Below are 14,889 nucleotides of genomic sequence, written 5' to 3'. Positions count from 1 at the left end.
AGTCACATGTCTCTTACTTTAAATCAAAAGCTAGAAATAATTAAGCTTATTGAAAAGACATGTTGAAAGCCGAGAAAGGCTGAAAGGTGGCCCTCTTGGGCCAGTTAGCCAAGTTGTGAATGCAAAGGAAGAGTTCTTGAAGGAAATTAAAAGTGTGACTCCAGTGAACACAAAAATGATAAGGAAGCAAAACAACTTTTTGCTGATATGGAGAAAATTTGAGTGATTAAACCAGCCACAACACTCCCTTAAGCCAAAGTGTAATCCTGAGCAAGGTCCTAACTCTCTTCAATTCCATGAAAGCTGAGAGAGGTGAGGAAGCTGCAGAAGAAAAGTTTGAAGACAGCAAAGGCTGGTTTGTGAGGGTTAAGGAAAGAAGCCATCTTCCTAACATAAAAGTACAAGGTGAAACAGCAATTGCTGATATAGAAGCAGCAGCAAGTTATCCAGAAGATCTAGTTAAGATCATAATGAAGGTGGCTACAATAAACAGCAGATTGTCAATGTAAACAAAATAGCCTTCTCGTGGAAGAAGATGCCATTTCATTTAGGACTTTCATAGCTAGAGAGGAGAAGTCAATGCCTGGCTTCAAAGATTCAAAAGACAGACTGACTCATTTTATTAGAGGGGAATGCAGCTGGTGACTTTAAGTTGAAGTCAAGGCTCATTTGCCATTTTGAAAATCCCTGGGTTCTTAAGAATTATGCTAGATCTACTCTGCCTGTGCTCTATCAATGAAACGACAAAGCTTGCATGATGGCACATATGTTTACAGAATGGCTTACTGAATATTTTAAGCTCACCGTGGAGACCTACTGCTCAGAAGAAAAGATTCCTTACAAAATATTAGTGCTCAATGACAATGCACCTGTCATCCAAGAGCTCTGATGGAGGTGTACAAGATTAATACTGTTTTCATGCCTACTAACACAACATCCATTCTGTATACCATGAGTCATGGAGTAATTTTGACTTTCAAGTCTTATTTTTTAAGAAATACATTTTGTAAGGCTATAGCTACCACAGATGGTGATTTCTCTGAGGATCTGGGCAAAGTACGTTGAAAATTTTTGGAAAAGGATTTACCATTCTAGATGCTATTAATAACATTCATAATTCATAGGAGGAGGGCAAAATGTCAACATTAACCAGAGTTTGGAGGAGGCTGATTTCAACTCTCATGGATGACTTTGAGGGATTCAATACTTCGGTGGAGAAAGCCACTTCACATGTGGTGGAAATAGCAAGAAAACTAGAATTAGAAGTGGACCCTGAAGATGTGACTGAATTGCTGCAATCTCACAATCAAATTTGACATAATGAGGAGCTGCTTTCTTAGGGATAAGCAAAGAAAGTGGCTTCTTGAGGTGGAATCTACTCCTGGTGAAGATGCTATGAACATTGTGGAAATGACAAAAGATATCAAAGATTACATAAACTTTGTTGATAAAGCAGCAGCAGCAGGAATGGATAACATGGACTTCAAATTTAAATGAAGTTCTACTGAATATAAAATGCTACCAAACAGCATCACATGCTACAGAGAAACCTTTTGTGAGAGGAGAGTCCACTGATGCAACAGACTTCATTGTTGTCTTATATTAAGAAACTGCCACCACATCTCAGCCTTCAGTAACCACCACACCGGTTAGCAACCATCAACATCAAAGCGAGACCCTCCACCAGCAAAAAGATTGTGAACTGCTGAAGGCTCAGATGATCATTAGCATTTTTAACAATATTTTCTAATTAAGGTGTGTACATTTTTTTTGAGATATAATGCCATTAGATTCTTAACACACTATAGTGTAAACATAACTTTTGTATGCACTGAGAAAACAAAAATGTCATACAACACTTTTATAACTCCTATATCCAAGCTTTAGAGAGAGATGGTGCTACTTTCCTGCTAGCAAGATAATCAAGAATGAGTTGTTTAGTAGACAGTAATAATGCAGAGCTCTAGGTTGAGAATGATCAAGTGGACAATAGATTCTTGAAAGTAAGAGGGAGGTAGCTCAGGAAAAGGGAGTCTAATGAATTGCTGATAAAGATAATTAAGAAGGAGGAAGAGTTATGGCCCAAAACTTAGGGAACGTCTACATTTTGAGACAAAGAAGAAAAGGAGGAAGTAATAAAAGAGGCAGAGAATAAATGATGAGGACAGCAAAGTAATAGAAGTCAAAAAGATTTCTGGAAAATGTTAAACATAGTTACATGCACCCCAATTTTTATTCTCAGGTATACGCTCAAGAGAAATGGAAACATTATGTTCATATAAAATGTTATTCATGAATTTTCACAGCAGCCTTATTCATAATAGCCAAAAATGTTAAAAAAAAAAAAAAAATCCATCAACTGATGACTAAACAAAATGTTGTATACCCATACAATAGGATTTGGCAATAAAAAGAAATGAAGGGCTGATACATGCTACAGCATGTTGAATCTTGAAAACATTATGCTTAAGTGAAAGAAGCCAGTCACAAAGACCACATATTATATGATTTCTTTTATATGAACTGTCCAGAACAGGAAAATCCATACAGACAGAAAATACATTCATGTTTGCCAGAAGTTTGGGTGGTGAGTGAAGACAGTAATGGAAGTGATTGCTAATGGGTATGGGCTTCTTTTTGGGATGAAGTTATAAAACTAGACAGTGGTGATAGTTGTACAGCTCTGACTATACTAGAAAACACTGACTTGTACACTTTAAAAGGGTAAATTTTATGTTATGTAAATTATATCTCAACGAAGCTATTGTTTTTTAAAATGTAGTATGTCCAAATGTATGCCAAATACTATTTTGCCCACATGACAATAGTTTGCTGTTTCACTACTATTCACCATTGTTCAGAAAACTCTAGTTGATGCAACTTGACAAAAAGGGAAGATACAAATATTGAAATGACATTACTTACATATGATGATTATCTACCTAGAAAACCTAAGCAAGTCCAATGAAGAAATATCAGAACTAACAAGATTCCAATCAGCTGGGTAGTTTCAAGACACACAAACAAAAACTGATGCTTCTACCATATGCTATCAAACCAATAACACAGGAGTTGGGGAGTGGAGAGAATGAGGAGATGCTGGTGAAAGGGTATGTACTTGTAGTTATACATTAATAAATTACAGAGATCTTATGTATAGTATGATGAAATTAAAATGTAATAAAAACAAAACAATAGAATCATGGATAAAAATCTATTCACAATGTTAAACATACACACACACACACACACACACACACACACATATATATATATAAACAACCCATGAATAAAAATAAAACATGCAGAACAGGGATGAAAGTGGAAATTTTACAGAATTTCACTCTATATACTATAGACTTTTACAAGTACAGTCATCCTGTATCCTTGGGTGACTGGTTCCAGGACCACTGCAGACACCAAAATCTGTGGATGCTCAAGTACTTTATATTAAATGGAGTACCATTTGCATAGAACCTACACACACCCTGCCATATACTTTAAATCACCTATAGGTTACTTATAATACCTAATACAATGTAAATGCTATGTTAATAATTGTTATACTATATTTTCACATCTATATTATTTTTATTGTTGTATTTTTTTTTAAAATACTTTCAATCCACGGTTGAATCTGTGGGCACGTGCAGAGGGTCAACTGTATTTATCAAATGGCTTTAAAGTTCATTTGCAAAAAAAAAGAAATACTATGAAAAATGCGATTTTAAAAAATTAAAGCAAGGCATATTATAAGCCACAGAAATTGAGAGTTGCATTGTGGTAGGCTACATAGACCAATGAAATGAGAACATAAAGTACGTATAGGGATTTTAGGTTTTTTTATAAATGCTAATTTATTAAATGGTAACATAGCTCAATGTATAGAGGAAAACAATTAATATGGGATAATAATACAAAAAGTTAAGCATTAGAGAAAGAAATTACATTTGATATGCCAAAAGTTGGGGAAGGGATCCCAGACTGAGTAAAGATTATCACCCTAAAAGATATGCAACCAGAGCTACTTCCTATGGATAAGTGGTTGAGTATATAACTTGCATGCCCACATACAGTAACCTTGAAAGCAACATTTCTCTTCACTTCATAATATGTTTTATATCCAAAGAAAAAGAATGTCATGGGTTTTGGCCTTTCAATTCTATGAAATATCTAGAATCCTAAAGCTTCTGGAGCAAATCAATTTATTTGCTTAAAAGACTATAGTGAACTGTACTCTCTTTAAAATTTGTCTCATCCTGTTATCTAGCAATATTAGACATCTGTATTTTTAAAGTCTAATATTCATCTCATTTTATCCTTCCCCTTGACGTCAAGACAGGAACAGAGGAAAATAAGTAAAATTCTCCCATGTTGTCTTTTTTAGCCAACAACTCCAAATTAGAATTTTTTCACTATAATGTTTATTAAAATGTAGTTTTAGCAGTCTTGATGCAAATCTATTGTAATCTTGACCCTCTAAGTAATAACTACATTTTTGAACAAGAAGCTGAGAAATATGTTGAACTGAAAAAAATTTTCTGTATCCTCACTGTAATGGAGGTAGACTGAAGGTTACCCAACTAGTATAAACTTTTCAAAATTCATAGATGATGAACCTAAAAAGGGTGACTTTTACTTTATGTAAATATATCTCTAAATAATAGAATATTTTTTATTTCTCTGAGAATGTTAAACTTTTTCTTCTGTCTTCATCATCTCTATTTCCTCCAAGTAGTTTTTCTTCTTCCCTAGTGTATTTTGGCATCTGTTTTTAATATTAATAGTATAAGTTTTCATTACATGTTAGGTGACCTTTGACTGTCCACCAGGGGCAGGATGCTAAAACAATGACATTAAGTGCTTTGCCCAGTGGTAAGGCTTATCAACTATGGCTTTACTTTGGGTGCTCTGGCCATTTCTTTGTGGTACCTCTAATCTCAAGTTTCTTCAATGTTGTCTCTTGTATTGGCAGAGTCCTTTTATCTGCATAGATTTATTCCTCTCTAAGATCTCTACAACTGCATGTAAATATTTCCTCAACTCCCCTTTACTTCAGTAGCATCCCCACTCTCGTTTGTAAGCTGTGTCCTCCTTTGTAGAATCCTTCTGTTTAACCCTCTCCAGAGAACAAATCCCCAGTCTTCTGCAAAGGTAGTGAAAAGACAGTTCCTCAACTGTTGTGGAAGGGGATGTTAATTGCTGTTGTTGCTTTATTGAGGTGAAATTCCTGTAACATATAATTAACTATTTTAAAGTACAGAAATCAGTGGTACTTAGGATACTTGCAATATTGTGCCTCACCACCTCTATCAAGTTCCAAAACATTTTCACTATGCCAAAAGAAAACCCTGTACCCATTAAGCAGTCACTCTCCATTCCTGTCTCTCCCCAGTCCCTGACAACCTCCAGTCAGTTTTCAATCTCTACAGATTTGTCTATTCTGCACATTTCATATAACCATACAATATGTGGTCTTTTGGGATTGGCTTCTTTTACTTATGTTGGCATGACATTTTTGAGGTTCACATGGTGTTGTAGCATGTACCAGTACTTCATTCTTTTTATGGCTGAATGATATTCCATTGTATGGCTGTACCACATTTTGTTTATTCTTTCATCATGTGAGTTGTTTCCAACTTTTAGCTATTGTAAATAATGCTGCTATAAGCACTTGCATACAAGTATTTTGGCTGAATACCTGTTTTCAATTTTTCTGGGGACATGTGTAGGAGTGAAATTGCTAGGACTATGTTTAATTTGGTCTCGTTGCTTTTTAAACAGACTTTCAACCAATACTTTCATTTTCAACCCAGCCTCAACCCTCTCAGCATACCTCCAAAGTACTTGGCATCATTTCCTGAACCTATAGGTGTTGTATGATCCATCCTAGGTTAGTTCCGTATTTTGTACAATGCTGGCTCAGAATTCAACATTCTCAAGTTGACTAAGTGACTTATTGCTCATCTATCCACTTTAGGCTTCAAATCTTGTTGTTGTTGCTATTTGTTCTCCCATTCCTTTTATCTTAGTAGGTTTATGCTTTCATTCTATCATGTCATTTTAATCAATTTCAGAAGGAGAGAAGGAATGAAACATACACTCAATCTTCCACTTTAAATCCATAATAAACAGTTTAATATTATCCATCTACTATATCCATCCAATTTAAAGGCCATGTACAATGCATCATGGGGAATATAAGCATATATATAGAAGACAACTTCTGTTTTCAGGAAGCTGATAAATTGGTCAAGAGATGTAGTAATGAGGGTCATTTTCTTACACATGCTTAACACACATATGAATGCTGAAGTTCTGTTATATTCTTATACAGTAAACATTTAGAGGACTTAAAGGTAAAATCCACACCTGTAGGTAGCTCAGATCTCACATAAAGTAAAAAGTCACCCCTGGCATCAATTACCAGGAAAAAGAAAGACTCTCAATGAGAAATAGGAATTGAAAAGAAAGTGGACTCTAGAAAACCAAGAGTAGAGACTCCAACCTCTTTGACTATTTGACTCCAGGACCAGACTCAAAAGTGTCTAGGTATATATTAAACATGGTCATTGCCACATAGAAGTGAGCTAAGACACAGAAGGAAGACACAGATACTTAAACTGAATCACACACTGAAGACACAGCAGACTTTGAAATTACAGTAATTAGAACCATATAATGATTTTCCATTTTATTATCCTCTATTTTCATAGAATCTTGTCGGAATGTTGTAATTCTGTTTCACCTATAATACTGTGACAATTATTTACACACATGGGCCAGTGGTTAAGAAGAAACAGCAGTCTCTTCAGCAGTGGGAGGCCTGAGGGATTGTTATCTCTCAGAAAATATGGTCTAAATATTTTTTCCAACACACTATTGGGAGATACCTTCTCAGTGCCAACTTGAGAAATTCTGGATTTTATTTTGTTATAAATGAAAGTGCCATTTTATCATAGAAATTAGGTACACAAATATTATGTGCACATTTACTGGTTAAGTGGCCTCTTTAAGCCTTAGTTTCCTATTTTAAAAGTGGGGATAATAACAAATATCTCACAGGGCAATAGAGAGGATAAAATAATCTTGGTAACATACCACAATGTTTCACATATACTAAGTGCTTAAAAAATTACTATTAGCAGATCCCAGTATGACTACTTTTCTATTCCTTCTGCCATTATTATTAAAAGGCAACCACAAAAAGAGTACATGGTGAGGAGATAGAAATCACGCTGAGCTGCTGTGCTAAGAAGCAGCTTCCCAGGAGAAGCAAGATTTTTAGCTGGGATTTAAGAAGATGATCATTTTAGAGAGGGAATTATGTCATGAAACAACTGACGGGAAACTACAAGTTCTTTTGGATGTAAGAACACTTTTAGATTTAGATTAATGTAAAAATTTCATATATATCTCTCCAGGTATAAATTTCAAGAACAGCCAATGAAATCTGACGATAATATTTAAGGAAAAAATTAAATAACAGGTCCATTGCTAACCAAGTGGTCTAAATATTCACCTATTATACAGAAAAATGCACTGACCTGATCTAACATATTGCTTATGATACCAACTGCTTTCATGAAATGCATCAAAGTATCTTAATTTCTTCACACACAAGATTTTGACTATTCCACATTACAGAAATCAAAGCAATCAAATACAACTAAAATCAAAGCAGGGTGTTTTAAGTAAAACATGATCAAATGACAACTCTATTAGCAAGACGAGAGACTAGTCATTTGACAAATATTTGGCACTAAACTGAAAGTCTGTGTACATTCATAAATTTGTATTACAAATATTTTGTTACTATATTACTTTTTGCCAACAAAAAGCTTTAATAATATTTTGTAACAATAATAAAAGATCTTATTGAGACAGTCTCACTCTGTCGCCCAGGCTGGAGTGCAGTGGCATGATCTCGACTCACTGCAACCTCTGCCTCCTGGGTTCAAGCAATTCCCTGCCTCAGCCTCCTGAGTAGCTTGGATTACAGGCACCTGCCACCATGCCCCACTAATTCTTGTATTTTTAGTAGAGATGGAGTTTCACCATCTTGGCCAGGCTAGTCTTGAACTCCTGACCTCGTGATTCACTCACCTCGGCCTCCCAAAGTGCTGGGATTACAGGCTTCAGCCACCGCACCCAGTCTATTATTTTTATTACTGAACTCTCTGGCATATAATGTTGCTAAAGACTTTGTGAGTTAACTTTCCACTACAGAATAGTAGTGTTCTTTAAAATAGTACAATATTCTTCCTCTTCTTTTCCATAATCACTTTCTTTCTAATATGCCAATTCTTATGCATGTAGTGTAACTTTAAATTTTCTTTGATATTTAGAATATTTAGCATGCCACACATGCTGTCCAAAATATCAAAATCACATGTTTTTGTGATGGTTCATAGTTTCTTACCTGCACTTCTCAAATTAGGGTCTAGTCCTGGCATCTCTTTGTTAGCTTCAGGGCTGACACTGTAGATTGATGCTCCTGCCTCACTGACGATACTGAGAAGACAGAAAAAGGGGAATATCATTTTCCAAACTTCCTGCCTGGTCAAAGAAAATAAAGGAATGAAACCAGGAATTACAAGGAAAAAAAAAAACAAACAGGGCAAAGTGTTGTCTTCGTATCTCAATGATACTGACAGCATCTAATATTTCATTAATATAAAATGATGATGCAGTGTTTGTTTTTTTCACATATGAAATACACAGACTTAAATCCATAATGAATTCAATCAGTTGCTTTCTCTGTCACTGGTAACAACAGATGGTTTACAGATTAATACAATGAATACTCTCCCATGATGCCAACTTCAAAATTTTCAGAATGCACTTAGCCTCTCCTGTGTTTATAATCCATATTGACTGACATTTATGATTCTTATCTGGATTAATCATTCTAAGGCATCTTGGAGAGCATATGGACATATGTGTGCATATGTACACATGCAGACATACAAAAAACCACCATCATAAGCACTGTTATTGTTGTTACCTAGTTATAATTTACAACCACAACATGGGAAAAAAAGGGGGATTACACAGGATGTCATCCGACTTTTCAGGAGGATCTGAAAATCATCATCCTTTCAGTGAACTTAAAGCCTTCCACTCAAGCAGGTGTTAACTCATTTCATCATTTATTTAATCAAATAGTCACACAAATCATTCTCTTTCATTCTTTTCCTTTCTTCTTTGGCTACAAATACCATACAAACTGCAATGAGAATACTGTCTTACAGCTGACATTTGTATGGGGATTGCCATTTGTACAGCTTATCAGAAATTTTTATATTAGAGTTCTTCTTTACGATATGACATGCAAAGAAACATCAACTACTCTAAGTACACACAATACATGTGGCTCTATACCACGTGACCATGTAGGTGTCAATATTCAAAACCAGAAACATGTTAGGACTCACTTTTTAATCCACTCTTAGCAACCTCTCTCTTTCTCTGCTCCTCAGTATTTACTTCAATTGTATGAGGCAAATTTAACAGATGACATTTAACATACTGCCCCACTGTAACAACTGAATATTGAGAAGTATAATGTGGAAAAGTTAGTTTGCTATCCCCATCTTTGGAGAATTCTTGAATAAATTTTTATGACAAATGTAAGCCACCATAACTTGGAAAGATTATTTTGGGGAATGTGAGGACTTCTCTTTCTGCAACCAAGATCTACTATCTTATATTTAAATAGAAAAAAATAAACACTACAACTGAAAAGCAAGCTGCTCATCCTGTTTTTCATCATCACCATCATTGTGATACAATAAGAGCTAACTGAGTGCATATTATACACAAAGCAAAAAAACACTTTACAGACATTATCTCATTTAACAGAGTAGGTTCCATTTTGGGGATAAGTAATAAGCCCAAGATCATATAGCTGGAAAGGAACTGAGTTAGATTTGGACCCTAACCTGCTTGATTTCCAAGTCTGAGCCTTAACTAGCACAATCAGGTAACCCTTAAATAGTTTCTCAAACTCTCAATAAAATGAGAATTCATACTTTTGTGCCAAACAACAAATGCAACATATTTTCTAAGGAAGAGCTATTTTCCTAAACAAAAGATCCAGAAGAACTCATATCTCTCTTCTTTTATCTTTATCTTTGATCAAAAGGTAAAGTGGATTGTTTACTTATCTAAAGCAGAACTTAAGGACATATAGGAGTCAAACATGTTCCATAACTTCAGAGACCAGCTTTAAAATTAAAAGGTAATATTGCTTTTTCTCCAAAATAAGATTTAGATTATGCTTATCTTCTAATAATATAATGATCAAGGAGAAAATGTAATGTTAAATAAAGCTTGTGGTGAAGAAAATGTAGTGTGACATAATAATGTGATGTTAAAACTAACTTAAGAAGTGATTTTTTCAGTTCCATTATAGTGGCATTTCCTAACCGGGGGCCCTTGGACTACTGGGCAGAGAGAGGCAGGATTAATCAGAACTGTACGTAAAATGTTTGTGTTTATATACATTTCTCCCCTAGGAATACAAGCTCTAGCATTCATTGACTACTTAAAAGAAATTCATGACCCCCCAAAAGGTTAAGAAACGCTGCTTAACCCAGGATAAGAATATTTAGCAACCAGCCATGGAAAATTCAGTTTTAAATACAAGTCAACATTCAATCTAAGAAAGTCTTTTCTAAAAAGACAGAGTATCCATAAAAGTACAGGCTAGACCTATTATTAAGAGAAAAGATTATTTTTTCAAATATCACCACAGATTTATTTTCTATCATTTCCAGAAGCCTCCAAAGTTACAACAATTTAAATAAAAGGAACTTAAATGGTAAATAAAAATTCCAATTAACTGTGGTTTTTAGCAACCAGGTACCTGAGAATTTGCCGGGCTCTTGGAGGTTATAATTTTCAATAGACTGAGGGAAACTATTGCAAAGGAAAACACTCAGATAATAAATATTCCTCCAAATACCATACTGCCATTTCTTTTAAACAGAGGAATACAAAACAGATGTGACACATTGCACCCAAAGATTTTAGATTAACATTAATATTAAATCAATACAAAATGTAGTAAATTTCATATGCTTTAGCTACTGAATAGTAAGTGTCTGTAAATAGTTCAGTGCTCAGCATAGATCAGACATCTTAAAAACCTAAATGAACAGAAAAACCTCAACACTGAGTACTTCAATATAAAATCTATAAGGACCAAAGAAGTATATGTGACAAGAATTCATGAAACAAATCAAACTGGGAGAGGTGATGATTTTTTTCCAGACGTTGTTAAGAACAAAAGCTATAATACCCTCCCTTTTTCATTCCTATTTAAGAGTTCAAGAACAGACACTTGCCAAAAGTATACTAGATTTACAAAAACACTTTCTGTTTGATGGGAAATTTTCCAACAAACTATTGGGAAATTATTCCAATTATCTCTAATATATTTTGCAGAAAGCAAAAAAGAACTTTATATCAAATTCATATATCTAATGATTTAATATTACATTTCACGAAACAAATTTCTCACCAGTACAAACAAATTAGGCTCAAAATTCTAGCAATTTGATTATTTTATGTATTTTGCCATGAAGCAGATAAGACTGAGCAGAATTTATTATTTGGGGGGATTTTAACTGCCACAGTTGTAATTCAACTCATTATTTACAGATTATTACAGTACTCAGAAGGTCCTTCAAATTGCTATAGTTGAGACCCTCACCTAAACCAATACATTAGCATTTCAAGTTTTAGATATAAGAAAGTACACTTCAGAAGCTACCATTGAATTTACATTTTACCAAATCTATAATATGACAATTCTCTATAATTGATAATTAAAGAGATTTTATTTAATTAAGCACTACTTTTAGGATTTTTATTTTAAGGAAACAAACCACACACTTATAAACTAAAAAGCAAATAAGTACTCACAATATCAATGCATTCACTTTCATTTTTTTTTTTTTTTTTTTTTTTTTGAGGCGGAGTCTCGCTCTGTCGCCCGACTGGAGTGCAGTGGCCGGATCTCAGCTCACTGCAAGCTCCGCCTCCCGGGTTTACGCCATTCTCCTGCCTCAGCCTCCCGAGTAGCTGGGACTACAGGCGCCCGCCACCTCGCCCGGCTAGTTTTTGTATTTTTAGTAGAGACGGGGTTTCACTGTGTTAGCCAGGATGGTCTCGATCTCCTGACCTCGTGATCCACCCGTCTCGGCCTCCCAAAGTGCTGGGATTACAGGCTTGAGCCACCGCGCCCGGCCCACTTTCATATTTTTTGACAAAAACCTTATGAGTTAAAAATGCTAAGTTTTATTTAATTAATTTATTTTTTTGAGACAAAGTTTCGCTCTGTTGCCCAGACTGGAGTGCAATGGCGCGACCTAGGTTCACTACGACCTCCACCTCCCAGGTTCAAGGGATTCTCCTGCCTCAACCTTCCAAGTAGCTGGGATTATAGGCGCCCACCACCATGCCCGGCTAATTTTTGTATTTTTGGTAGAGACGGGATTTCGCCATGTTGGTCAGGCTGATCAGAATCCCTGACCTCAGGTGATCCACCCGCCTCAGCCTCCCAAAGTGCTGGGATCACAGGCATGAGTCACCATGCCTGGCACAAAAATGCTAAGTTTTATCTCAGGTAAAATTCAATGGTGTTACTTACAAAAGCGAATCATTAATCAACATAATTTGTTTTCTTTATAAAAGATATATGTTTAAATAATAGAATTGATATCGCTACAGTTTACAAGTCTTTTCTACCATGACAGATTGCATATTGATGGACCTTTTAAAACTAGGTTTCCTAAAACATTTCTTACAGTGACTATTCATTCTGACAGTAAGGAATGTTATTATCATTATTATATTTTGCCAAATTGAGACAGGAAGGTGAGATTATTTTCATGAGAAAGAAAAACTAGTTTTTTTTTTTTTTTTTAAGTTATTGGGCTAACAGTTTTCACATTCATTTACAAGATTTCATGAAGATTCTGCATGAATTTCTTTTCTTCCCATTTCTCAAGTATGTAAATAACTAGGTTTTTCTGATTTTTAAAAAAATTACATGCTTTCTTATGTTAAGAGAAGAATTTAATTTAAAGGTAATTTGCTTAAATAAAAATGCAGTTATTTAGTAAGATACCAAAAATCAACTGCGATATAATTTCTCAATATTGACTGATATGTTTTTAATTCTTTGCAAAAGTATATTAGAATTCTTCAAGCTCTACAAATTATCTAGCATCTTCCTCTTTCCCTTCCTTCTGCCTATCAAAAACAAATGTATTAAAAAGCTACTATGCCAAATGCCTAGCTCATCTCAAAGTTTTAAAAATAATTTATCTAAAAAACATTCTTCCAACTTGTCAGACTGAGAAACGTATCATGAGAGGTTAAATGACTTGCACTAGGTTTCTCAACAAGTAATAGAAAGCACTAAAAACATGAACCAACATAAATCTTAATTATTTGCATATGAGATAACCTGTTCTGAAGTATCAAAAGAATAGCTGTTTGTATTTTAGGGATAGGAGACAAGGCCAAAAACTAAACTACCACAAATAATAAGGGCTCTAAGATTTAATGTTTACAGGGTACAGCTTACTTCTAAGAAAATATCAAAGCAATTTTAAATTCTTTTATTTAATGATGAATTATCATTTCAGGGATTCTCAAATGAGCAATATCTAGTCACCTTAAAAACTTAGGTAGGGCCGGCACGGTGGCGCACGCCTGTCATCTCAGCACTTTGGGAGACCCAGGTGGGTGGATCACCTGAGGTCAGGAGTTCAAGACCAGCCTGACTAACATGGTGAATCTCGGTCTCTACTAAATACAAAAAAAAAATAAAAATAAAAAAAAATAAGCTGAGCGTGGTGGTGCATGCCTGTATTCCCAGCTACTCAGGAGGCTGAGGAAGGAGAATTGTTTGAATCTGGGAGGTGAAGGTTGCAGTGAGCCAAGATTGTGCCATTGCAATCCATCCTGGGCAACAAGAATGAAACTCCATCTCAAAAAAAAAAAAGAAAAAACTTAGGTAATCTAGTGAAGAGGACATAGGGAAACAAGCAGAATCATGCCCTGTCAAAGACTTTCAAACTGTAGAGCTCTTGGATGGTAAATTGAAAATCAGATCAAAAATCACAAAAATGTACATCCTCTCTGAACAAGCTATTATATTTTTAACAATGTATGTGAATGAAATGTAAAAATTCAAAAAAAATTAAACCACACTATTTATGATAGCATAACTGTGACTGAAACAAAGTGAAAAAAATGCCTATCATTAAAGGGTTCATTTAATTATACTGTCATTAGAAATTATTATTATTAAACATTTTTATCTTATGTAAAATATTTATGATAAATTATTAAGTTAAAACTGGGTAAAAGAAAAAAACAGAAGGCTTATGTAATATGTTAATAGTATTTAAACATGTATTATTACTTTAATTGTATTCTTGGTTCTTTTTTTCTGCAATAACCATGTAATACTCACATGTAATCAGAAAAGGTTTAAAATGTAAGAACAATTATTAATTGGACAGGGAATCATATCAGATAATGGCCAACTTTTTTTTTAATCCACCATACTTTCTTTTAAAGTTATTAAAGTTATTGTGAACTTAAATCTGGGTAAACATTATCATTTGTTTGTAGAAGATCTCAAGCAATGACATTTTATGATATCATTATGATAATACAAAAGAAAGATAGCTAAGCAGAAAAGTTCTGCAAGAACACGTTCTCAACTTTCACACACAGGCCATATAAGAAGCAAATGAATGATTTAAAAAATCTTATAAGAAAATACATATTATACATCCTAAAATTTCACTTGGTCCTTGCCCTCTTGAATTTTACTTGGCCTCCCAAGTTATCCTTCATGATCAC

The 14,889-nt window shown here is 34.5% G+C and overlaps 1 protein-coding gene across 2 annotated transcripts in view; it reads right to left on the bottom strand.

Annotated features, from left to right (window-relative positions):
• The window catches only part of SRBD1 (S1 RNA binding domain 1), a 230,814-nt gene that overhangs the window by 94,417 nt on the left and 121,508 nt on the right, over positions 1-14,889 (bottom strand). For both annotated transcript variants that reach the window (XM_033175816.1, XM_033175817.1), the window contains exon 15: positions 8,423-8,514. In XM_033175816.1, coding sequence (XP_033031707.1) covers positions 8,423-8,514 — 92 coding nt within the window. The remainder of the gene's footprint in view (positions 1-8,422; positions 8,515-14,889) is intronic.

Source organism: Trachypithecus francoisi, unplaced genomic scaffold, assembly GCF_009764315.1.
Source record: "Trachypithecus francoisi isolate TF-2019V2 unplaced genomic scaffold, Tfra_2.0 Lachesis_group17, whole genome shotgun sequence".
NCBI lineage: Eukaryota > Metazoa > Chordata > Mammalia > Primates > Cercopithecidae > Trachypithecus > Trachypithecus francoisi.
The sequence above is the reverse complement of the archived record's forward strand: the minus strand, read 5'-3'. Positions and strand labels throughout refer to the sequence as shown.